This window comes from Bufo bufo, chromosome 5, assembly GCF_905171765.1.
Source record: "Bufo bufo chromosome 5, aBufBuf1.1, whole genome shotgun sequence".
NCBI lineage: Eukaryota > Metazoa > Chordata > Amphibia > Anura > Bufonidae > Bufo > Bufo bufo.
Genome location: NC_053393.1, coordinates 143,323,299 through 143,349,454, shown reverse-complemented (window position 1 = coordinate 143,349,454; position 26,156 = coordinate 143,323,299). Strand labels below are relative to the sequence as shown.

Below are 26,156 nucleotides of genomic sequence, written 5' to 3'. Positions count from 1 at the left end.
CATTAACTAGTAATAGATCCAAAAAAGGGACGGCTCAAGGTCTGACAATATATGGATGTAGGTGCAACCAACCGACCTGGCTCACCCTGCCAGTATAAATAAAGTTAAGAACAAAGGATTGTGGATGGGCACTCAAACTATGGACTAGGCAGAAAGCAATTTATTATGAGGTCAATAAAATATAAAATATGAAAATGTTACAATAAAATACAAACATAAACAGTCCTAGTATTGATGGACAAATATCATGTATATTACATATAAAATCCTAGTATGCTAGGCAATGCAAAATGTATATCGAGACCTGCAACATGTACAATCCTAAAGTTGCAGGCAATGCAGATCGCAATGTGTGTACTAGGACCTGCAACAGTATAGCAATGGGACTGAAACTTGAAGAAATGTGAAGATTAAGTAGCTTGAGACATCCAAACAGTCAGTGAGGACCAATCTTAGTGAATGCTATCACAATGTCTCTAGTCATAGGGCCAGATTTATCATGACTCTGACAGCTCACTCCACTTTAACATATGGCTAAAGTCAGTTTTAGAGCAAAAATAATAAAGAGTTTATTAGTGCTACAGGGATGGGGGTGAATGCCTACATTGATCATGAGACATAGTTACAAAACCGTCTATCCAGCTGATACAACCAATGTAATGTTAATCTGGATCCAACCAGACCTAGGTTAATTGGAGGATCCCTGTAGTGTAGCTACCAGATAGACGGACTAATATGTTAAAAATATATATATAGATCCACCGCACAGAAAACACTAGTAGTACTCTGAGATTCAGTGGGGATGTCACTCAGTAGTAACCTATGCTGATGGACTATAGACAAAGTGGTATTGTCACTGAATTGGTCATGTGTTGATAACCTCAACAACCATCAGGACCATACCACATACAGCGCACATCTACCACTAACCAGAGACAGTGGTATCGCTGGGCAGTGAGGGATAGTATAAGGAGCGGCTGTGTGTAATGCCGTGCCTCCGATCCCTATCTCCAATGTGGATGTGTATAATCACAGGTGAAAGGCTATTGCTGCCGGGGCGCATGCAGCAAACAGCCCACCCGTGCGAACTAAACTGCGGCTCAGAGCTGTTGCCGTCGGAGTGTACGCAGCAAACAACCCGCCCGCATGTGTTGAACTACGGCTCAACGCTTTTCCATGCACTTCATCAGTGCACTTCTTCAGGAGCCAGCGTATCTATGACACATTCGCCTGCCTAAGCCGATACCCTAGTCTGGGAACGGCGAATAATATGAGGCTTATTAGTAAGTGCCCCCGAGTCCTAGTGTAGATCTCGGTGCACTGTTTTTAACAAACAAGGTCTCGGCATTGTAATGGCCGCAAAGCGGCCACGCCAACACTGTGATTTAAAGGGGCAGTACCCCGCCCCCTGGACACACCTCCTCCAGGCAGCCAATCCACCGCAGGGGTATGCATGATGGGCTGGTTGACTGACAACAACGGAGGAATGAGGATGTATCCAGGGGGTCAGCGCACAAGCGCTGCATGGTAAAAGTATAATAGGGAAAATCAACGGCGACTTTATATATATGAACAGGTAGCAATGTATAATATGCAAATCGGTGATCAAAAAACAATCAATAGATAAATAAACAAAATAACCACATATGACGTCAGGTAACATCTAGGTATTGGACAAATAGCCCAATGAGATTACATATATCACTCATATAGATAAAAAAATGAATGAATATGCATATATACTTGTCCATAAATAGCGGATCACACCTACACTGGTACAATATGTCCACAGTGAGTAAATAAGTAGTATAGTACGACATCCACTATAACTAGTGCAACTCATGATGACTATTAGTGTGGAAAAGGTCTAGCAGGGGCAACCATAGCGTAGTATTCACAGGAGGACAAAGAATGACCACAGTAAACCACAATGGAGCCCAGAACTATTATAAGAATGGGACAAAGGAAATTGCATCATTCAACCCATTGGGTTTAGTGGTCCCCAATCTAAAGATCCATTGTGCCTCCTTTTGTAGGAGGATGCGGTCTAAATCTCCTCCTCGCGGTGCTCTCTTAACCATGTCAATGCCCTGGAATTTAATGACTGAAGCATGGCCACTGTGGAACTCATCCACATGACGAGCGATCGGAGTATCTTGAGAGTTGTTAATATCAGATATATGTTCCCCAATACGCCGTCTTAGCTTGCGTATCGTTTTACCGACATATTTTAGGCCACATCTACAAGTCATTAAATAGACCACACCAGTGGATTTACAATTCACAAAGGGTCTAATGAAGTAAGTTCTGTCAGATGTAGAGCCGGTGAATGATTTTTTTTTTTGTTAATGTAACCACAGAACTTGCAATTTCCACATGGGAAAGTACCTGAGATAGGCTTGAGTAGCCAAGTATATTGTCTGGGACTCTGGTACAGGCTGTGAACCAAAATATCCCGCAAGTTCTGGCTCCGGCGGAAAGTAATTGCTGGTTTCTCAGGAATAAGATGGCCTATATCCGAGTCAGATCTAAGAATATCCCAATATTCTGTTAGTACGTGACGTACTTGGTCATGTGCACCATCAAACGTTCCTATGATCCGCACATCATCACCCCCTTGCAGTTTTTGTTTTGGGGATAGTAGCGAATCTCTATTGAGGCTCAAAGAATGTTGATAGGCCTGTTTGAGTAAGTAAAGCGGATATCCTCGAGATCGAAATCTGTCACGAAGGTCACCCGCAGCCTTTCTGAAATCAGTCAGCTGGGAGCAATTCCTACGGGCTCTCAAATATTGCCCCTTAGGAATGCCTCTCTTCAGTGCCTTCGGGTGCCCACTTTCCCATCTTAGTAAACTGTTCGTGGCAGTAGATTTTCTATATATACTGGTCACAATGTCATTGCATATATACTTGTCCATAAATAGCGGATCACACCTACACTGGTACAATATGTCCACAGTGAGTAAATAAGTAGTATAGTACGACATCCACTATAACTAGTGCAACTCATGATGACTATTAGTGTGGAAAAGGTCTAGCAGGGGCAACCATAGCGTAGTATTCACAGGAGGACAAAGAATGACCACAGTAAACCACAATGGAGCCCAGAACTATTATAAGAATGGGACAAAGGAAATTGCATCATTCAACCCATTGGGTTTAGTGGTCCCCAATATAAAGATCCATTGTGCCTCCTTTTGTAGGAGGATGCGGTCTAAATCTCCTCCTCGCGGTGCTCTCTTAACCATGTCAATGCCCTGGAATTTAATGACTGAAGCATGGCCACTGTGGAACTCATCCACATGACGAGCGATCGGAGTATCTTGAGAGTTGTTAATATCAGATATATGTTCCCCAATACGCCGTCTTAGCTTGCGTATCGTTTTACCGACATATTTTAGGCCACATCTACAAGTCATTAAATAGACCACACCAGTGGATTTACAATTCACAAAGGGTCTAATGAAGTAAGTTCTGTCAGATGTAGAGCCGGTGAATGATTTTTTTTTTTGTTAATGTAACCACAGAACTTGCAATTTCCACATGGGAAAGTACCTGAGATAGGCTTGAGTAGCCAAGTATATTGTCTGGGACTCTGGTACAGGCTGTGAACCAAAATATCCCGCAAGTTCTGGCTCCGGCGGAAAGTAATTGCTGGTTTCTCAGGAATAAGATGGCCTATATCCGAGTCAGATCTAAGAATATCCCAATATTCTGTTAGTACGTGACGTACTTGGTCATGTGCACCATCAAACGTTCCTATGATCCGCACATCATCACCCCCTTGCAGTTTTTGTTTTGGGGATAGTAGCGAATCTCTATTGAGGCTCAAAGAATGTTGATAGGCCTGTTTGAGTAAGTAAAGCGGATATCCTCGAGATCGAAATCTGTCACGAAGGTCACCCGCAGCCTTTCTGAAATCAGTCAGCTGGGAGCAATTCCTACGGGCTCTCAAATATTGCCCCTTAGGAATGCCTCTCTTCAGTGCCTTCGGGTGCCCACTTTCCCATCTTAGTAAACTGTTCGTGGCAGTAGATTTTCTATATATACTGGTCACAATGTCATTGTGACCAGTATGTATAGAAAATCTACTGCCACGAACAGTTTACTAAGATGGGAAAGTGGGCACCCGAAGGCACTGAAGAGAGGCATTCCTAAGGGGCAATATTTGAGAGCCCGTAGGAATTGCTCCCAGCTGACTGATTTCAGAAAGGCTGCGGGTGACCTTCGTGACAGATTTCGATCTCGAGGATATCCGCTTTACTTACTCAAACAGGCCTATCAACATTCTTTGAGCCTCAATAGAGATTCGCTACTATCCCCAAAACAAAAACTGCAAGGGGGTGATGATGTGCGGATCATAGGAACGTTTGATGGTGCACATGACCAAGTACGTCACGTACTAACAGAATATTGGGATATTCTTAGATCTGACTCGGATATAGGCCATCTTATTCCTGAGAAACCAGCAATTACTTTCCGCCGGAGCCAGAACTTGCGGGATATTTTGGTTCACAGCCTGTACCAGAGTCCCAGACAATATACTTGGCTACACAAGCCTATCTCAGGTACTTTCCCATGTGGAAATTGCAAGTTCTGTGGTTACATTAACAAAAAAAATCATTCACCGGCTCTACATCTGACAGAACTTACTTCATTAGACCCTTTGTGAATTGTAAATCCACTGGTGTGGTCTATTTAATGACTTGTAGATGTGGCCTAAAATATGTCGGTAAAACGATACGCGAGCTAAGACGGCGTATTGGGGAACATATATCTGATATTAACAACTCTCAAGATACTCCGATCGCTCGTCATGTGGATGAGTTCCACAGTGGCCATGCTTCAGTCATTAAATTCCAGGGCATTGACATGGTTAAGAGAACACCGCGAGGAGGAGATTTAGACCGCATCCTCCTACAAAAGGAGGCACAATGGATCTTTAGATTGGGGACCACTAAACCCAATGGGTTGAATGATGCAATTTCCTTTGTCCCATTCTTATAATAGTTCTGGGCTCCATTGTGGTTTACTGTGGTCATTCTTTGTCCTCCTGTGAATACTACGCTATGGTTGCCCCTGCTAGACCTTTTCCACACTAATAGTCATCATGAGTTGCACTAGTTATAGTGGATGTCGTACTATACTACTTATTTACTCACTGTGGACATATTGTACCAGTGTAGGTGTGATCCGCTATTTATGGACAAGTATATATGCATATTCATTCATTTTTTTTATCTATATGAGTGATATATGTAATCTCATTGGGCTATTTGTCCAATACCTAGATGTCACCTGACGTCATATGTGGTTATTTTGTTTATTTATCTATTGATTGTTTTTTGATCACCGATTTGCATATTATACATTGCTACCTGTTCATATATATAAAGTCGCCGTTGATTTTCCCTATTATACTTTTACCATGCAGCGCTTGTGCGCTGACCCCCTGGATACATCCTCATTCCTCCGTTGTTGTCAGTCAACCAGCCCATCATGCATACCCCTGCGGTGGATTGGCTGCCTGGAGGAGGTGTGTCCAGGGGGCGGGGTACTGCCCCTTTAAATCACAGTGTTGGCGTGGCCGCTTTGCGGCCATTACAATGCCGAGACCTTGTTTGTTAAAAACAGTGCACCGAGATCTACACTAGGACTCGGGGGCACTTACTAATAAGCCTCATATTATTCGCCGTTTCCCAGACTAGGGTATCGGCTTAGGCAGGCGAATGTGTCATAGATACGCTGGCTCCTGAAGAAGTGCACTGATGAAGTGCATGGAAACGCGTTGAGCCGTAGTTCAACACATGCGGGCGGGTTGTTTGCTGCGTGTACTCCGACGGCAACAGCTCTGAGCCGCAGTTCAGTTCGCACGGGTGGGCTGTTTGCTGCATGCGCCCCGGCAGCAATAGCCTTTCACCTGTGATTATACACATCCACATTGGAGATAGGGATCGGAGGCACGGCATTACACACAGCCGCTCCTTATACTATCCCTCACTGCCCAGCGATACCACTGTCTCTGGTTAGTGGTAGATGTGCGCTGTATGTGGTATGGTCCTGATGGTTGTTGAGGTTATCAACACATGACCAATTCAGTGACAATACCACTTTGTCTTTAGTCCATCAGCATAGGTTACTACTGAGTGACATCCCCACTGAATCTCAGAGTACTACTAGTGTTTTCTGTGCGGTGGATCTATATATATATTTTTAACATATTAGTCCGTCTATCTGGTAGCTACACTACAGGGATCCTCCAATTAACCTAGGTCTGGTTGGATCCAGATTAACATTACATTGGTTGTATCAGCTGGATAGACGGTTTTGTAACTATGTCTCATGATCAATGTAGGCATTCACCCCCATCCCTGTAGCACTAATAAACTCTTTATTATTTTTGCCCTTTTTACGTCCCCTTTTAATATTTGCTCTGTTTGTTAACTAGGGACGTGTACCTTCTACACATAGTTATTATATATTTTTAAAGTCAGTTTTAGCCAAGTCAGATTTATGATCGGCCCTTTAAGACTGTAATAAATGTGGTTTGACGGTAGCAGTTTATCCGTCAGTAAGCAGCTTTACAAAAGTCGCACATCTTTATGAAAAAGTCGCACGTTTTTATGAAAAAGTCGCATGTTCTATTAAAAAGTCTCATAAGATAAGCATGGTCCTCACTGGAGTAAAATTGCGACTTTTTTAATAGTCCCAATAGTAAATCTGTCTAGAGATTCATTTACATAAGAAAACACGCCCACTTTCAGAAAACTGGCAAGCATAGTGCAGAGCAGAAAAAAGTTGCAAATTTGTGCGCAGTTTTAGCGTTGGGGACTTTTTCACTCCATTATTCTGACCTGAGCTAATGATAAATCTGGCCCATAGAGTTCAGCAGTGGTATATTATGGCCCAATGTCTCTGGTAACATGTGCAAGGCTAAACAGCCATCAAAGGAATTCCTTCTGGATGAAATCCTGTATGGATCAAATAGCCAGCCTATATGTAGGTAGATATAAGAGGGAGTGTAACAACTTACGTACCGATATCTTCCTGTGCGGCGTCCCGCATCAACGGTACAGTGGACTCACCTCTATGTCCGTGTATTAGATATTGGAAGCTACCCTCCTCTCCGCCGAACGTTCCGCAGTTTCACTTGTCAGTGGTGGCGGGGGAGCAGACTGTTCAGCTGGTCGATTCTCATGCAACAGTCTCACGATAGTTTGCAGTGTTGGTTTCGGCTATATTGCATGAAAATCGACCAGCTGAACAGTGATTGCAGTCTGCTCCCCCGCCACCACTGACAAGTGAAGCTGCTGAACGTTCGGCAGAGAGGAGGGTAGCTTCCAATATCTAATACACGGACATAGAGGTGAGTCCACTGTACCGTTGATGCGGGACGCCGCACAGGAAGATATCGGTACGTAAGTTGTTACACTCCCTCTTATATCTACCTACATATAGGCTGGCTATTTGATCCATACAGGATTTCATCCAGAAGGAATTCCTTTGATGGCTGTTTAGCCTTGCACATGTTACCAGAGACATTGGGCCATAATATACCACTGCTGAACTCTATGGGCCAGATTTATCATTAGCTCAGGTCAGAATAATGGAGTGAAAAAGTCCCCAAAAAAGTCCCAAACGCTAAAACTGCGCACAAATTTGCGACTTTTTTCTGCTCTGCACTATGCTCGCCAGTTTTCTGAAAGTGGGCGTGTTTTCTTATGTAAATGAATCTCTAGACAGATTTACTATTGGGACTATTTAAAAAGTCGCAAAAAAGTCGCAATTTCACTCCAGTGAGGACCATGCTTATCTTATGAGACTTTTTAATAGAACATGCGACTTTTTCATAAAAACGTGCGACTTTTTCAAAGCTGCTTACTGACGGATAAACTGCTACCGTCAAACCACATTTATTACAGTCTTAAAGGGCCAATCATAAATCTGACTTGGCTAAAACTGACTTTAGCCATATGTTAAAGTGGAGTGAGCTGTCAGAGTAATGATAAATCTGGCCCGGCGTGTTTTCTTATGTAAATGAATCTCTAGACAGATTTACTATTGGGACTATTTAAAAAGTCGCAAAAAAGTCGCAATTTCACTCCAGTGAGGACCATGCTTATCTTATGAGACTTTTTAATAGAACATGCAACTTTTTCATAAAAACGTGCGACTTTTTCATAAAAACATGCGACTTTTGTAAAGCTGCTTACTGACAGATAAACTGCTACCGTCAAACCAGATTTATTACAGTCTTAAAGGGCCGATCATAAATCTGACTTGGCTAAAACTGACTTTAGCCATATGTTAAAGTGGAGTGAGCTGTCAGAGTCATGATAAATCTGGCCCAATGTGATAGCATTCACTAAGATTGGTCCTCACTGACTGTTTGGATGTCTTAAGCAACTTAGTCTTCACATTGCTGCAAGTTTCAGTCCCATTGCTATACTGTTGCTGGTCCTAGTACACACATTGCGATCTGCATTGCCTGCAACTTTAGGATTGTACATGTTGCAGGTCTCGATATACATTTTGCATTGCCTAGCATACTAGGATTTTATATGTAATATACATGATATTTGTCCATCAATACTAGGACTGTTTATGTTTGTATTTTATTGTAACATTTTATATTTTATTGACCTCATAATAAATTGCTTTCTGCCTAGTCCATAGTTTGAGTGCCCACCCACAATCCTTTGTTATTGACATTAACTAGTTAAACATAAGGAAACAATTAATATAAATTAGATTACACCACTGTGGCAGGGAACTCTGTATATGAGGAGCAACCGAAAACAATGGGTGTTTTCCAATTCGTACACATGGTAAATGTCACCATGTAGTCCCAGCAAAGGCCTTATTTCATTTCACGTCTGCAAAAAGTCAATTTTGCTTCTGAGTTTTACATCTGCAAGTTAAGGCTGGGTTCACACGAGCGTGTCCGGATTAGGTCCGGATGCGTCCCGGTGTATTGCGGCAAACCCGCGCGATTAGGTACGCAATTGCAGTCAGTTTTGACAGCGATTGCGTTCCGATGTTCAGTTTTTATCGTGCGGGTGCAATGTGTTTTGCACTCGCGTGATAAAAAACCGACTGTGGTACCCAGACCCGAACTTCAGGTTTGGGTTAGTTGTAGTGTAGATTTTATTATTTTCCCTTATAACATGGTTATAAGGGAAAATAATAGCATTCTGAATACAGAATGCTTAGTAGGTGATCAATTGAGGGTTAAAAAAAAATAATATAATTAACTCACCTTCTCCTCTTGATCACGTAGTTCCCGGTCTCTTCTTTACTTCTTTAATGATGAACTACCGGCTAGGACCTGTGGTGACGTCAGATCACATGGTCCATCACCATCACTCATTTTATTTTTTTTAACCCTCAATTGATCACCTACTAAGCATTCTGTATTCAAAATGCTATTATTTTCCCTTATAACCATGTTATAAGGGAAAATAATACAGTGAATAGACTGTCACCTAGCAACCATGCGTGAAAATCGCACCGCATCCGCACTTGCTTGCGGATGCTTGCGATTTTCACGCAACCCCATTCATTTCTATGGGGCCTGCGTTGCGTGAAAAACGCAGAATATAGAACATGTTGCGATTTTCACGCAACTCACAAGTGATGCGTGAAAATCACTGCTCATCTGAACAGCCCCATTGAAATGAATGGGTCAGGATTCAGTGCGGGTGCAATACGTTCACCTACCGCATTGCACCCGCGCGGAAATCTCGCCCGTGTGAGCGCAGCCTTAAGGAAATGCATACTTTCCAACATTGCTGGTTGGTAAATTAGGGACAAGTAGACCCCACCCCCAAACAACATGGAATCTGACATTTATAGGCATGGGACAGTCCAAATTAGTTTGAATCAGGGACTATGGAAGTGTCTTAGTGTTTTTTTTTTTCACCATGATTGATCTATTTTGTGTGGACATCCTTGTTTTTCAACCTTTTTATCATTTTTCTATGCAATGGATCAGAGAAAAACTGATCACACACAAATGGCATCCATGGCTGCTCATGCTTTTCACCCATTGAATAGAATCGGTGCATTCTGTCAGCAAAATGGACTAAAGTAGAGCATACCGCCGTGTTTTTTCTACAGATCAACAGTCTGAAGTAAGCAACAGGCATCTGAATACACATACAATACAATCGAAAACTCTTCAGACCCTTTCACTTTTTTCACATTTTATGTTTTACCCCATCATTCTGCACTCAATACCCCATTATTATTGAGAAAGTAAAAACAGAATTTTAGAATTTTGTTATAACACTTGAAATTTTGCTCTGGGGGTCTCCCATTTCTCTTGATTATCTTTGATGGAGTCCACCTGTGGTAAATTCAGTTCATACTCAACCCTGTCTATATAAGGTCTCACATACCAGAGCAAAAACCAAGCCATGAGGAGGAAAGAACTGCCTGTAGACATCAGAGACACCATTGTGCACCAAAAATTCCCAAGAGCCCAGTGACCTCCATGATTCTTAAATGGAAGAACTTTGGAACAACCAGGACTCTTCCTAGAGATGGCCTTCCAACTAAATTAATCAGGAGAAAAGGGCATAGGTAAGAGAAGTGACAAAGAACCCAATGATCACTCTTGCAGAGCTCCAAAGAACCTGTGTGTAAATGTGAGAAACTTCTAGAAGCATAACCATCACTACCAATCTGAGCTTTATGGCAGAATGGCCAGAAAGAAGCCTCTCCTCAGTAAAGGACACATGAAAGCTGACCTAGAGTTTGCAAAAAAGCACCTAAAGGATTCTCAGAATGTGAGACACAAGATTCTCTGGTCTGATAAAACTAAGATTTAACTTTTTGGCCTCAATTCTAAGCATCATATCTGGCGGAAACAGGCACTGCTCATCAACTGCCCAATACCATCCCTACAGGGAAGCATGTTGGTGGCAACATCATGCTGTTGTTTTTATTTTCAATGGCTAGGACAGGGAAGCTGGTCAGAGTTGAGGGAAAGCTGAATAGAGCAAACATATTCTTAATGAAAACCTGATCCAGAGTGCTCTGGACCTCAGCCTTCACCTTCCAACAAGACAATTGCCCTAAGCACACGGCTAAGAAAACACAGGAGTGGCTTAGGGACAACTCTGTGAATGTTCTTCAGTGGCCCAGCTAGAGCTCTAACTTAAACTACATTGAACATCTGTGGTGGGACCTGAAAATGGCTGTCTACCAAAAGTCCTCATTCAACCTGACAGAGCTTGAGAAGATCTACAGGGAAGAATCCCCAATTCAGGTATATAAACCTTGTGGCATCATAGCCAAGGAGGGAGATTGGAGTCTGTAATTGCTGCCAAAGGTGCTTCAACTGAGTCCTGTAAAGGGTCTGAATACTTATGTCAATACAAGATTTTAGTTTTTCCTTTTCACTAAATTAGCAAAGATTTCTCTAAAATTCTGTTTTCACTTCCTTATTATGGTATATTGAGGGCAGAATAATAGGGACAGGCTTGCTTTTATTTTAGCATTTTCCAAAAACCTTTGTATAGAATTCAATGGGCATCAATCACTGACGTGTTAAAAATCTTTTACAGTACATTCAGGAACTCTTGCAAAATGCCCGCTAAATAAGTTTGAGACCGTTGCTTATCGAAAAAGCTCACTAGAAAATATGCCTAAAAAGTACAAGAATTAAAAGCAAAACTGAGTCATTTATTTGCCATGTGCCGTACTGATTTTAAATGCTCGACTAGTTACAATTCTTCATACTGTGTGCTGGTGCCGCTGTCCACAGGGCTTAAACCTCTTGCCTGTTAACAAAATCATATTTGACTAGCGGTCCCTGGCAGCATTCCCTTGTTTCCTGGTAACCGGTAAGACTGAATGGCACTCCAGACCAGCCAGGGGTAAATCATTAACGTAATCATACTTATTCATTACAAAATAATATATAAGAATAAAACGTGAACTTTACTTACTTCTGCCATATGACAGCATGCACACGCTTTATAGAAATCTGATGCATTAAGTTGGTCTCTTCCTTGAGGATGGAGTAAACACTTGCATCAAACTGTTCTGTACGGGCTGCTGCTATGACAACTATCCAGAGGCAAATGTCAGGTCAGCTTGCAGCATATGTGTCTAATCCATAATTGCTTTGTCAGAGACCTAATAGATGCCTCTAGAGTCCTTAAGAGCTAAAAGCAATACTTTTGCAATTCTTAATGATGAGCTATTCAATTTACCACTTCAATTTCTTGTACTTTTTTTATTTACTTTTTTGCAGTCAGTACTAAAATATCTGAAGAGTCTGTGTAATTCCAGGTGCTCTGCCAGCATGCATGTACAGTGTCTTGAAAAAGTATTCATACCCCTTGAACTTTTCCACATTTTTTCACATTACCAGACGCCACATCCCCGGCCTCAAACCAACCGACTGACGCCGGTCCAGCCAGATGGATGCCATACGCACCTAGGGCTATCTATATACCTGGATTTTGCCACACGCACTCTAGGTAGAATTCGACCACGTCATATACCACTGAGTGGTTAGAGGTAGCCAGCACCTCCCTCCCAACTGCCCAACATAAGTATACTTCTTTTACGCGGTTGAGGTTGCTCTCAGTTTAAATATACCTAGTACCTTGAGTGACTCACTTTAGTCTGTCCTTCCCACCTGTGCTCAGTAGTATATCATTGACACTAAGCAATTCAAGGCAGCGGTCACTTGTACTAACCCCCGTCCCCTGACGATTCAAGGGGTTGATATTACTATTTTCAAGTATGTTCAATTGAAGAAACACGTAGGGACACATGAACATACCTTTCTATACCCACGGTTTTTTATTTCCACTACATTAGGTGTCCTTTTCACCACCCCGGCAGGGTCTCACAGGGACCTTAGACCAGGGTAAGGTTCCGGACGGGACCACCCCTTGCGGGGCACGGATCCCGTGTTAGGTTATTAGGGTCAGAGTAGGCCAAGCAGGGTGCAACAGGGACAGCTTACCTCCCTGTGGCCCTTGACAACGCATGACCTCACTCATGAAGACCCTCCTACAAAAGGACACCCAATCTACGCGCTGGGAAAGACCTTCATTTCCGGTGATCTCCTGAGTCTGACAAATTAACGCACCTTTTGACTCTACACAGGTAAGATCTATCCTTGTTCTTTTCATCTCCATTAGGACTCAGGACAATTATGCTTAATTTTCCCCCAGCACTAGCTGTGGCTCCTTCTGACCCTTGGGGTCCACACAACTTGAATAAGGGTTTGCCCGAGGGACTCTGTATACCGTGCCCCGTCTTTTAGCGGTAAATGTGTATCCAGGATCCTTAGTGTGTCTGTCTGTTTATGTTTGTAAGGGGTCCACACATATTTTTTAGTCGTACCATTAAAAATCATGTTTTAAACGTTACTGCCCCTTTAATTCTCATACTACGCTTTAAAGCTGTATTTTGGTGAGAGTTGCGCCCGCACCGTTCTCGCCTCAAAAAGGACAACTTCACTCTTTTGTTTTTGCATTTTTTCACATTACACCCACAAACCTAAAGGGGCTACCCAAGACTGAATACCCCCCCCCCCCAATGCCCGAATTCGAGACACTGAGCACACTTACCTGGTCCCCATCTCTGGTTTCCTTCCTCCCTGATCACTCCATGGCTGTCTTTGCACCTCCTCTGCCTGCAGAAAACAACATCCGATGACGGGGAAAGTGCAGCCAATAGAAGGCTGAAGAGGTGAGCTGCCCCCTTGTGTCATGTGTGAAAGGGGGCAGATCATCGCTGCAGCCTGCTATTGGATGCACCCCTCCTCCATCGTCGGATGTTGTTTCCTGCAGGCAGAGGAGGTGCGAAGACAGCTGTGGAGCAATCTGGGAGGAAACCGGTGTCAGGGACCAAACTCAATCAGATTGGATGCAGAGTGTCTGTGAACAGCAGTTTTTAAGTCTTGCCACAGATTCTTAATGGGATTCAGTTCTGGACTTTGACTGGGCCATTCTAACACATGAATATGCTTTGATCTAAACCATTTCATTGCAGCTCTGGCTGTATGTTTAGCGTTGCTGTCCTGCTGGAAGGTGAACGTCTGGCCAGTCTCAAGTCTTTTGCAAGCTCTACAAGGTTTTCTTCAGGATTGCCATGTATTTAGCTCCATCTATCTTCCGATCAACTCTTACCTGCATCCCTGTCCCTGCTGAAGAAAAGCATCCCCACATCATGATGCTGCCACCACCATGTTTCACGGTGGGGATGGTGTGTTCAGGGTGATGTGCAGTGTCAGTTTTCCAGCACACATAGCATTTAAGCCAAAAGGTTCAACTTTGGTCTCATCTGACCAGGGCACCTTCTTCCACATGTTTGCTTTGTCCTCAACATGGCTTGTGGCAAACTGCAAATGGGACTTCTTATGGCTTGCTTTCCAAAATGGCTTTCTTCTTGCCACTTTTCCATAAAGCCCAGGTTTGTGGCGTACACGACTAACAGTTGTCCTGTGGACAGATTCTATGACCTAAGCTGTGGATCTGTGCAGCTTCTCCAGAGTGACCATGTGCCTCTTGGCTGTTTCTCTAATTAGTGTTCTACTTGCCTGGGCTGTCAGTTTAGGTGGATGACCATGTCTAGATAGATTTGCACTTGTGCCATATTCGTTCCATTTTCAGATGATAGATTGAACAGTTCTCCGTGAGATGTTCAGAGCTTGGGATATTTTTTCTATAACCTGACCCTGCTTTACACTTCTCCACAACTTTATCCCTGACCTGTTTGGTGTGTTTCTTGGTTTTCATGATGCTGTTTGATCACTAATGTTCTCTAACAAACCTCTGAGGCCTTCACAGAACAGCTGTAGTTATACTGAAAAAAAAAGTGAACTCTTTGTACCAATTAGGTGACTTCTGAATGCATTTGGGACAAAAGGAGGGCAAAAAGTAGATTCCAGAGCGCCTTTTTCCCTCTTTACTTCCTTTTATCCTAATTGTATTGGGATCCTTGTTTCAGTGGAGTGGAGCTGCACCTGGTTGGCTTCTGTTCCCATTCAGACCTGTATGTGCTCAGCAGTGTTGTGCCAGCTTATGCACAACCTCATCTGGTAAGCCTTACTCTCTTCTGGGCGTCAGTTTTACTGATGGTCCTCACACTATGTAGAGCCCCGCTACTCCTCTTTTCTGAAGGCAGTTGGTCACAATGGATTTTATTTAGGGGTATCAGAGTACAGGGGGCTGAATACAAATGCTCGCCACACTTTTCAGATTTTTATTTATGAAAACTTTTGAAAACCATGAATCATTTTTTCACTTCACACATACATACTACTTTGTGTTGGTCTACGGCTGAGTTCACATCAACGTTCAGCCTTTCCATTCTCCTGCTCTGTTATAGGAGCAGGAGAACGGAAAGGACGGATTCGAGACATAACTGAGTCGAAAAATCTTCCTGCTCAGAGGAAGATTTTTGAAGCGGAGACAAAAGTAGTGCATGCAGGTCTTTTGTCTCCGCTTCAAAAATCTTCCTCTGAAGCTCATCAAGAGAATGCCAAGAGTGTGCAAAGCAGTAATCAAAGCAAAAGGTGGCTACTTTAAAGAACCTAGAATATGACATATTTTCAGTTGTTTCACACTTGTTTGGTATGTATATAATTCCACATGTGTTAATTCATAGTTTTGATGCCTTCATAGTCATGAAAATAAAGAAAACTCTTTGAATGAGAAGGTGTGTCCAAACTTTTGGTCTGTACTGTACATTTGAGTATGAGCTAGTGACCGAGTATTCATGAAATGTGCACTCACCCTGCACTCTTGTGCACTCACCCCGCCCTCTTGTAACTGAACGACTGCTATCTCCCTATCACTATGCATAGGGAGCAAACTGTTAATCAGCGGCAGGAGTGTGGGGTAGGCGACAGCTCATGAATACTGAGGAATCATGGCTCACGACATGACCTAAGCACTACAACTAATTTACTGTCAATTTCACAAAAAGTACACCACAGACTTACATAAGCGACACAGAGCTAAAATCAGGGCTTCTGTCATAATGATACCCTATGATGCCTATGAGTAGGGAACACAAACGTGGTAACAGTTTAGGTACAATGGGTTGCCATCTAAGGAACCTTCCTCAAGTTGCCAGGCTTGGCTCATACTGAGTGGTGCAAATCTGGTGCACATGCCGTGCACCGCATTTATTAAGTGTCTTAGGCTACTTTCACACTAGCGTTTCTATTTTCCGGTATTGAGATCGGTCATCCGTCCAGACCCTAGCTGGAGTAGACTTGAGTCTCTGATGCACCTCATTTATTAAGAGGCATCTGTGTGTTAATAAATTAGGTGCATCTCACCCAAGACTAGTATAAGAATTATAAAGCTAAGGCTTTACCAGCTTCACCATTCCCCATAGTTTGCTCCTCACAGATGAAGAACATGCACCTCTCGGTGACTAATGATCCACTACTGAAGGAGCTGCACCTCATCTGAAGCTTCACCACTGCAGCTCAGCAACTTGAAAACCTGAAGGGTTTATTAAAGCTGCTGTAAAGGAAAAACTGCCAATCAGCTTCCACCTTTCATTTATCAGAGGTCCTTTGGACAATGAAAGGTGGAATCTGATTGGTTGCTTCTGGCAACTAAAGAAGTCTTCCTTTACACCAGTTTTGATAAATTTCCCTCTTTAAGTCAATTGAAAATCCTCTGATTTAAACCTTCCGAGATACAGCAGTTTCTGTGAAGTGGGAACTGCTTAACATATAAACTTGCTGGAAATACTAAGCCCCCTGCTGTGTGACGAGCGCAGTTTTAATGGAATTTTGTATTATTTAGATGGGGAGCTTGGTCTGGTGACTCACTGTACTGACCCATTTACACAGTGATAATTCAGATTTTGTGATTCAGAATGTGACTCATTGGACCTACTCATGAAGTCATGGAGCTGTATATTTTCAGGAACAATGAACTTTTAGTGTAATTCCATCCACAGACATATTCGCTCATTGTATTACTAGACGAATACACTTTTGCCTTGTCACGTGGTCACATATTTATAAAAAGAAAAGGATCCATCCAGCTCCACTGAAAGTTTCTACGAATGTCCTGATTCACACAAGACATTCAGACTGTTTCCCAAGATCACTCGTAATATCACTTCCTGACTGTTATAGCTGCTGATACTTTTCAATGTAAGAAGTGAACTGAGCGGCACAGATTACTGACACAGCCAGGAAGGAGTGGACACTAATCTGTTATATGACTAATATGATTAGTAGGCTTGAGCGAATTGAGCTTCGGATCATAGAACTGACATCGATTCGTTCAAACACTTCGGGGGATATTTATCAAACTGGTGTAAAGTAGAACTGGCTTAGTTGCCCATAGCAACCAATCAGATTCCACCTTTCATTTTTCACAGCTCCTTTGGAAAATGAAAGCTGGTATCTGATTGGTTGCTATGGGTAACTAAGCCAGTTCTACTTTACACCAGTTTGATAAATCTCCCCCTTCATTTTAATACTCTCCGGAAACCTAAAACCAACATAATCTCCCTTATTAAAATATACCTTTTAATTTGACTATTAAAAAATATCAGAAAAAAACCCTCAATACTTAAATAAGTCTCAGTTTTGTCATATGAAACACCAACTACATAAGGTTAGGGTTATAGATATATATATCGAGAGGTGGGACAAAATATGTCCTCCTTTACCCACGGTATGGTGAGTGAATTGAATACTGGATGTCCTGTATATTCACAATGCTTTATCTTTCAAAAATTCAAATTTGGACTCCAGATCCCAGTACACTTGGGAATAATATGTATATCCCTATTGTGCCCCTTAGGCCTCTTTCACACGGGCGTTGCGGAAAAATGTCCGGGTGCGTTGCGGGAACACCCGCGATTTTTCCGCGTGAGTGCAAAACATTGTAATGCGTTTTGCACTCGCGTGAGAAAAATCGCGCGTGTTTGGTACCCAAACCCGAACTTCTTCACAGAAGAATCACCATGGTAAAAGATCATGTAACGTACCATGTGATGACCGGAGTGACGTCATCCCAGGTCCTTAAACTATAGTTAATGCTCTCCCCAGGTCCTAGACAGTAAAAGAGTCAGACGGAGATGCCGGGCATCGCGTGCAAGTGGATTAAGGTGAGTTAAATGATTTTTTTTTTTTTTAACCCCCTCCAGCCCTGTTTTACTTAGCATTCTGTATTCAGAATGCTATTATTTTCCCTTATAACCATGTTATAAGGGAAAATAATAAGGTTCGGGTCTCCATCCCGATCGTCTCCTAGCAACCGTGCGTGAAAATCGCACCGCATCCGCACTTGCTTGCAGATGCTTGCGATTTTCACGCAACCCCATTCATTTCTATGGGGCCTGCGTTACGTGAAAAACACACAAAGAGGAGCATGCTGCGATTTTCACGCAACGCAAAAGTGATGCGTGAAAATCACCGCTCGTGTGCACAGCCCCATAGAAATGAATGGGTCAGTATTCAGTGCGGGTGCAATGCGTTCACCTCCCGCATCGCATCCGCGCGGAATACTTGCTCGTGTGAAAGGGGCCTTACTCTCTCCCTGCCCACAGGCAGAGCCCCCGCCCCGAAAGGGGCGACCCCACCTCTCGGTGGCTAAACCCTAAGGCCCCTTTCACACTGGCGAGTTTTCCGCGCTGGTGCAATGCGTGAGTTGAACGCATTGCACCCGCACTGAATCTGGACCCATTCATTTCTATGGGGCTGTGCACATGAGCGGTGATTTTCACGCATAACTTGTGTGTTGCGTGAAAATCGCAGTAAGCTCTATTTTGTGCGTTTTTCACGTAACGCAGGCCCCATAGAAGTGAATGGAGCTGCGTAAAAATCGCAAGCATCCGCAAGCAAGTGCGGATGCAGTGCGATTTTCACGCACGGTTGCTAGGAGACGATCGGGATGGGGACCCGATCATTATTATTTTCCCTTATAACATGGTTATAAGGGAAAATAATAGCATTCTGAATACAGAATGCTAAGTAAAATAGGGCTGGAGGGGTTAAAAATTTTTAAATAAATTTAACTCACCTTAATCCACTTGTTCACGCAGCCGGCATCTCTTCTGTCTTCATCTGTGAGGAAAAGGACCTTTGATAACATCACTACGCTCATCACATGGTCAATCACATGATCCATCACCATGGTGATGGATCATGTGATGGACCATGTGATGAACGCAGGAACGTCATCAAAGGTCCTATTCTTCAAAAAAGAAGACAGAAGAGATGCCGGCTATGCGAACAAGTGGATTAAGGTGAGTTAAATTTAAATTTTAATTTTTTAACCCCTCCAGCCCTATTTTACTTAGCATTCTGTATTCAGAATGCTATTATTTTCTCTTATGACCATGTTATAAGGGAAAATAATACAATCTACACAACCTTGAACCCAAACCTGAACTTCTGTGAAGAAGTTCGGGTCTGGGTACTACATTCAGTTTTTTATCACGCGCGTGCAAAACGCATTACACCCGCGCGATAAAAACTGAACAACGGAACGCAATCGCAGTCCAAACTGACTGCAATTGGGTACCTACTCGCGAGGGTTTGCCTCAACGCATCCGGACCTTATCCGGACACGCTCGTGTGAAAGAGGCCTAACACTCCCTGCCCTTACAAAAAAATAGTCCCAAATTAGAAAACGACATCCGCACAGGTAAAGATGAACTTATCTGTGAACGACAATAGTCCCAACGCTGCATTTCCACAGTACTTTCGCTGGTTCCTCAGGGGATAATAAGATAACCAGAGAGGTAACTAATTGAAATATGGTGGTAAAATTCCATAGTATAAAATCTCCTCCATTCACAGTTACATGTAGCTGGGATATAGTAACAGGATATGAGCTCCAGATGTTTGACGCCACACATCTGGAGCCCATATCCTGTTACTATATCCCAGTAACAGGAACTGTGAATGGAGGCGATCTTATACTAAGTAATTTTAACACCATATTTCAATTAGTTACCTCTCTGGTTATCTTATTATCCCCTGAGGAACCAGCGAAAGTACTGGGGAAATGCAGCGTTGGGACTATTGTCGTTCACAGATAAGTTCATCTTTACCTGTGCGGATGTTGTTTTCTAATCTGGGACTATTTTTTTGTTTACATCAAAAAATCTTCTGTTTTTAATCTATTTGGATGGATTTGTTTTTGATGTATCTTTTTCATCTGGGTTTAACATTCTGCTTTTAGGGTAAGGGCAGGGAGTGTTAGGGTTTAGCCACCGAGAGGTGGGTCGCCCCTTTCGGGACGGGGGCTCTGCCTGTAGGCAGGGAGAGAGTAAGGGGCACAATAGGGATTTACATGTTATTCCCAAGTGTACCTGGATCTGGAGTCCAAATTGGAATTTTTGAAAGATAAAGCATTGTGAATATACAGGACATCCAGTATTCAATTCACTCACCATACCGTGTGTCAACAAACCGTGAGTAAAGAAGGAGTAAAGAAGGACATATTTTGTCCCACCTCTTGATATATATCTATAACCCTAACCTTATGCAGTTGGTGTTTCATATGACAAAACTGAGACTTATTTAAGTATTGAGGGTTTTGTTCTGATATTTTTCAATAGTCGAATTAAAAGGTATATTTTAATAAGGGAGATTATATTTGTTTTTGGTTTTCTGTGACACTCGATTATCTAAGGGTACTTTCACACTAGCGTTTTTCTTTTCCGGCACTGAGTTCCGTCAAAAGGGCTCAATGCCGGAAAAGAACTGATCAGGTATATCCTCATGCATTCTGAATGGAGAGTAATCCGTTCAGGATGCATAAGGATGTCTTCCGTTCAGTCATTTTGCATGCTACGGTTTTATCTCCGGCGAAAAAAACTGAAGACTTGTCTGAATGCCGGATCCGGCATTTTTTTTCCATAGGAATGTATTAGTGCCGGATCCGGCATTCAAAATACCGGAAAAAAATTAAAAAAAATTAAAAAAAATAAATGCCGGATCTGTTTTTCCAGATGACACCGGAAAGACGGATCCAGCATTTCAATGCATTTTTTGGACTGATCAGGCATTTTTAAGACTGATCAGATCCTGATCAGTCTTACTAAATCCATCAGTTGGCATACGTTTGGCGGATCCGGCAGGCAGTTCCGGCGACGGAACTGCTTGCCGGATCACTCTGCCACAAGTGTGAAAGTAGCTTAATATGAGTTTAGACTCTCCGGAGACCTGTCTCCATACAGCATTAAAATGTATTGCCTCCGTGGAGGCAAAATCCGTTTCACCCAAAGTCGTGCAAGACTTCATTGAATGAATTCAGCAGAGGCGAAGCTATATGGGTAGCAAGGGAAGCGGCTGCTTTGGAGCACAACCTCAGAAGGGGCCCACCCAGGAGGAGGACTAAAAGATTTTGTCAGGACCCCATCAACAGTATTGTACAATGACATTATATACAGTAACAGTATATACAGTGAAATGACATACAGTATATACTTGTAAGAAACAGATGGAGCGATTGCCGGGCCTGGTCTGAGAGAACGATCTTGACCAGTCACAGGAGTGGGGGTTCCATGGGAGGAGGGGGGTGCATTCAAAAATTTGCTGTAGTGCCCAGTCATTTCTAGTTACGTCACTGGAATTCGATATTCATTTCTACATCTTTAAAAACATTTTAAAGTCAGAATCCGAAGTCGGGTTTGGTACTGGCTGGTACCTCGATACCAAACCCGACTTCGGATTGCTAATTTGAAAGATGTAGAGATGAATGCCGAATTCATTCAGTCCTGAGAGAATTCGAAGTCCTGAGAGAAAACGAATTTTGAGGCAGCACATTTTAATACGGAGACAGGATCATTAAAACGAACTGATAGAACGAATCGACTTTAGGTCTATGATCCGAAGCTCGATTCGCTCAACACTAATGATTATATTTACTTGTAAGAAATGAATAACCACACTTGCACTTAGTTTTTCTACTTAGGCTACTTTCACACATTACCTTAATACCAAGGATGTACCTACACAATTACACAACAGCTACTCTACTAAATTTGTACTCACTTGTCCCGTATAGTATTGAGACTAGAGATAAGCAAATTCGTTTGAAATTCGTTTGCGCTTTGTTTGGTGGTAAAAGCAGAATTGCATTATGGATTCCGTTACCGCGGACCATAACACATTTCTATGACGGAATGCATAATGGAATGCCTTTAGAGGCATTCGGTTATTCATTCCGTCATAATAGAAGTCTATGGGCTGCATAACGGATCCATCCCGTTTCTGTTATGCAGGGGAGTCCTTCTATTATGACGGAATGAATAACCGAATGCCTCTAGAGGCATTCCGTTATGCATTCCGTTATAGAATTGCGTTATAGTCCATGGTAACGAAATCCATAACACAATTCCGCTTTTACCACCAAACAAAGAGCAAACGAATTTCATAAGCGGAAAATCGCTCATCTCTAATTGATACCACTGTCCTCTTGTGGGCCTCCATTTTTAAAGTTCTCCATAAACAAGATGTACTGATTACAATATTTCAAATATTCAACATGGCCAACCATTACTAAGAAGACCTCCAATATACAGTGGTGGGCATTTATATTGATACTTTAGGTATTCTACGTTTTTCAAGCCAGTACCTGGATCTGAATATTTTTGGAACTGCATTGAATTAACAATTTAATATAGTCACTGAGTTATTAAATAAAATGAATCTGTATAGCGCCATTAGATGTTTAATGTTTTCCTTATTTCACTGTCCACCTCAGTCACATCGCTGAGGAGGACACGCATGTTTAGTTCCATCCTTAAGCTGCCAACAGCCATATCTACTGTTAGAAGTTGTGACAGTTACAGGAAGAGAGTTGCAGCACAAGGTATATGCCCCCTGAGAAAGGATATTCCCCCTGAAAAAGAACACACCCTCTAATGAAGGACACATCCTGTGAGCTGCCAGCTTGAAATAAATCTAGCAGAGCAACTAGAGCGAAGATCAAGGAGATCTCTGGAACCATGTGAGGAACAGGGCTGGTTCTAGCTTTAATGAAAAGATGATTTTCATTTTTTTACATCATGGGCTAACCCCTTTAAAGGGATCCTCTCACTACCAACAACCACTTTCATATGAAAGCTGGCTTCTGACAACCTTGGCAAACAGCTGGAAGTCACGGACGCAGTGGAAATATAGCATTGCATGGACTATTCAGATAAATGGCAGAGTGGTTCTTCACTCTGGCACATAGCTGGGCACCTAGAGTAAGGGATCCTCTTATAACATCCATGTGCCCAAACAAACATATGTGTTGTCTGAGTGTTTTATACTGATGACCTATCCTCAGGACTCATCAGTATATGATTGATAGGTGTCACTACCAGAGCTTTGGGACGTTCTCACAGCTCTGTTTCTCCACCCCTGTGATGTTGTCACTACTAGAGCTGGGAGGAGTTTTCTGTTTCCTTCCTCCCAGCTGCGTTTGATTTCCCTGCCTTTATATTCCCCCTCCTCCTATTATAGGTGTGGATTATATTTCTCATTTGGGTTGTAGCTCTTGCTTGAGTATCTTCCCTTGCATGCTATCCTTTCACTGGACCTGTGTTCTGCTGCAGCAAGTACTCCGGATTTTGCCAGCCTGTCTTTGGATCCGTCTTCACTGCGGCTGCAGCCCCTTCAGCTAAGTGTGCAGACATTGTTGTGTATCTGTGTGTTTTCTGACTGGATCCGAGGCGACCACGGTTCCCTCCATATACTGAGCAGGGCACCGGTGGCCGTGCCCCTTCCACTATTGTAGGGGTTACAGTGCTCATCAGTCTTAGGTACGCGGGCATGCCTCCTTCCACCATTTGGATCCGGGCATGGGCTTAGCAGCATAGGGAGAGCTTTCGAGGGTCTGACAGGGGTAACCCTTTATTCTCCCTAGTTTGGGTCCGGTCAGTAGCTCTATTTTCTGTGCATGCTCTTGTTGCTCACATACAGCCGTGACATTATAATCCACCCCTACAATAGGAGGAAGGGGAATATAAAGGCAGGGAAATCAAACGCAGCTGGGAGGAAGGAAACAGAAAACTCCTCCCAGCTCTAGTAGTGACAACATCACAGGGGTGGAGAAACAGAGCTGTGAGAACGTCCCAAAGCTCTGGTAGTGACAATAGGGGTTTGACTCCTGCCAATCAGCTGTTTCAAGAGGCCGTGGCTCCCCGGTAAGGGCCACAGCCTCTTCCTAGGCCAGTGACATCACATTCATCGGTCACATGGCCTAGGCGTAGCTCAGTGCCATTCAAAGCGCTGTGCAGAGGTTGCAGAACTCCCAGGAGCACCTCAATATCTTCAAACAGCTGATTGTTGGTGGTGCCAGGAGTTGGACCACACCAATCACATTCGGAGAACCTATCCTGAGGATATGTCATCAGTATAAAATACTTAGAAAACCCCTTTAAAACTATTCAATAGCCAACCTTTTGAAGGCATCTCAGTTAAAAATACAAAATGGCCTAAGATACAACAGGTGATGCGAGCTGCACACATGTATGGACATGAACAGTACCTGCTGTCTGTCTAGCTTCATCCTCTTGGCGGCATTCCTACTTTCACTCTCACAGGCTGAGGCTAAGATAGTTTCTGCTACAGCAGAGGTGAGGTGTGAGGGGATAGGTCGAGACTGAAAAAAAACACATTACACATATACTGGGGTTAAAAAGCTATTCGATTTGTCATAGTTAAATGGAGACAGGACTTTATTCACTGAAATGTCACTTTAAAATGCACAGAACACAGAACAACAAGAACTGAAAGGGGGAAATGAACTGATGACAAAATGGAGAAACACATGATAAGCCTTCACCTGAAATATCACAGTTCACGTTGTTTAGTAGGTTATAAGACAACCATGTATACAGAGTTTAACAAAATGTCTGCCTGGACGGTGACCAAAAAAAAATTAGGCCTTTGAATGATAGCACCAGAGGAAAATGTGTTATGCCAACCCTGCCCATTGATACAATAAGGAAATATTTGAAATACAATATACCGTAAATATATAACAATATACATAACACTAGGTAGACATAATATAAAACACAGAAATAACAATACAACACAAAAAAAAAAAGCTGACTTCTGTGGTGATATCACCTATCTCACAATATGAAACCATTGATCTACTATAAATTTACATCAGGTGTATGTGGGCCCTTGGGGACAGTGGGCTTGCAGTCTACCCCACCCTTCGTTTGAAAAGCATGCAGAATGTTTACCCAAATTGCCATGGGTTCCCCAACCCTATGGAATCTGGAATCAGAAATCATATCCAATAAGTAAAGAACTCTATAATCGGGATAGGATCTGAGCTGAACAGTAAAAACAATCCAATATGATAAAAAATACTTTTATCTAAAAAAAATAATATATGCAAATTGGTGTATAGCTCTAAAGCTTGACTTACATAGGTCTTGCTGGTTGCACACAAGGCTGTGCTGGTCTTTACAGTTTTGACACAACAGTAAATGTACAGAATGAGTATAACAAACCATTATATGGATTTTTTATTAATTTATTCCCATAAATACAAAATGTTAAAGGTGTTCGCTAATATTATTTTTTTTTAATTAGGCAGAAAGCAGGACTGATTGTAAAATAGAAAAAACCCTTAAAGGGAATTTGTCAGCAGATTTGTACCTATGAAACTGTCTGATCCGTTACATGTGCGCTTGGCAGCTGAAGGCATTTGTGTTGGTCTCATGTTCATATGTGCCCTCATTGCTGGGAAAAATTATAATTTAATATACGCAAATATTTTTCAAACCAGCACCTGGATCTGAATAGTTTTGTATAGCCAGTTAGCAATAAAAAAAAAATGCATCTGTATAGCGCCACCTGCTGTTTGTTCTTTTCCTTATTTTTTTGTCCATATCACTGAGCTGGGTCAACGTGCTCAGTTTAAATCTTCAACTGCCACCAGCCATATGTTCTGTTAGAAGCTGTGGCAGTTACAGGGAGAGAGCTACATCAGAAAGGCCACATCCCCTGAGCTTCCAGGCTGAAGAGAATCTAGCAGAATAATCAGAGCAGTAATGTGGGGATTTCTGGAGCAATGTGGGGTACAGGGCTGGTTCTAGCTTTGTTAGAAAGACATTGCCATGTACTATATGATGCCTGATTTCATTTTTTTACATCAACCATGGCAGAACCCCTTTAAGTACCTTGTA

The 26,156-nt window shown here is 42.6% G+C and overlaps 1 protein-coding gene across 2 annotated transcripts in view; it reads right to left on the bottom strand.

Annotated features, from left to right (window-relative positions):
• Positions 1 to 26,156, bottom strand: part of NOL4 (nucleolar protein 4) — a 321,068-nt gene that overhangs the window by 33,040 nt on the left and 261,872 nt on the right. For both annotated transcript variants that reach the window (XM_040433328.1, XM_040433329.1), the window contains one exon: positions 24,497 to 24,610. In XM_040433328.1, coding sequence (XP_040289262.1) covers positions 24,497 to 24,610 — 114 coding nt within the window. The remainder of the gene's footprint in view (positions 1 to 24,496; positions 24,611 to 26,156) is intronic.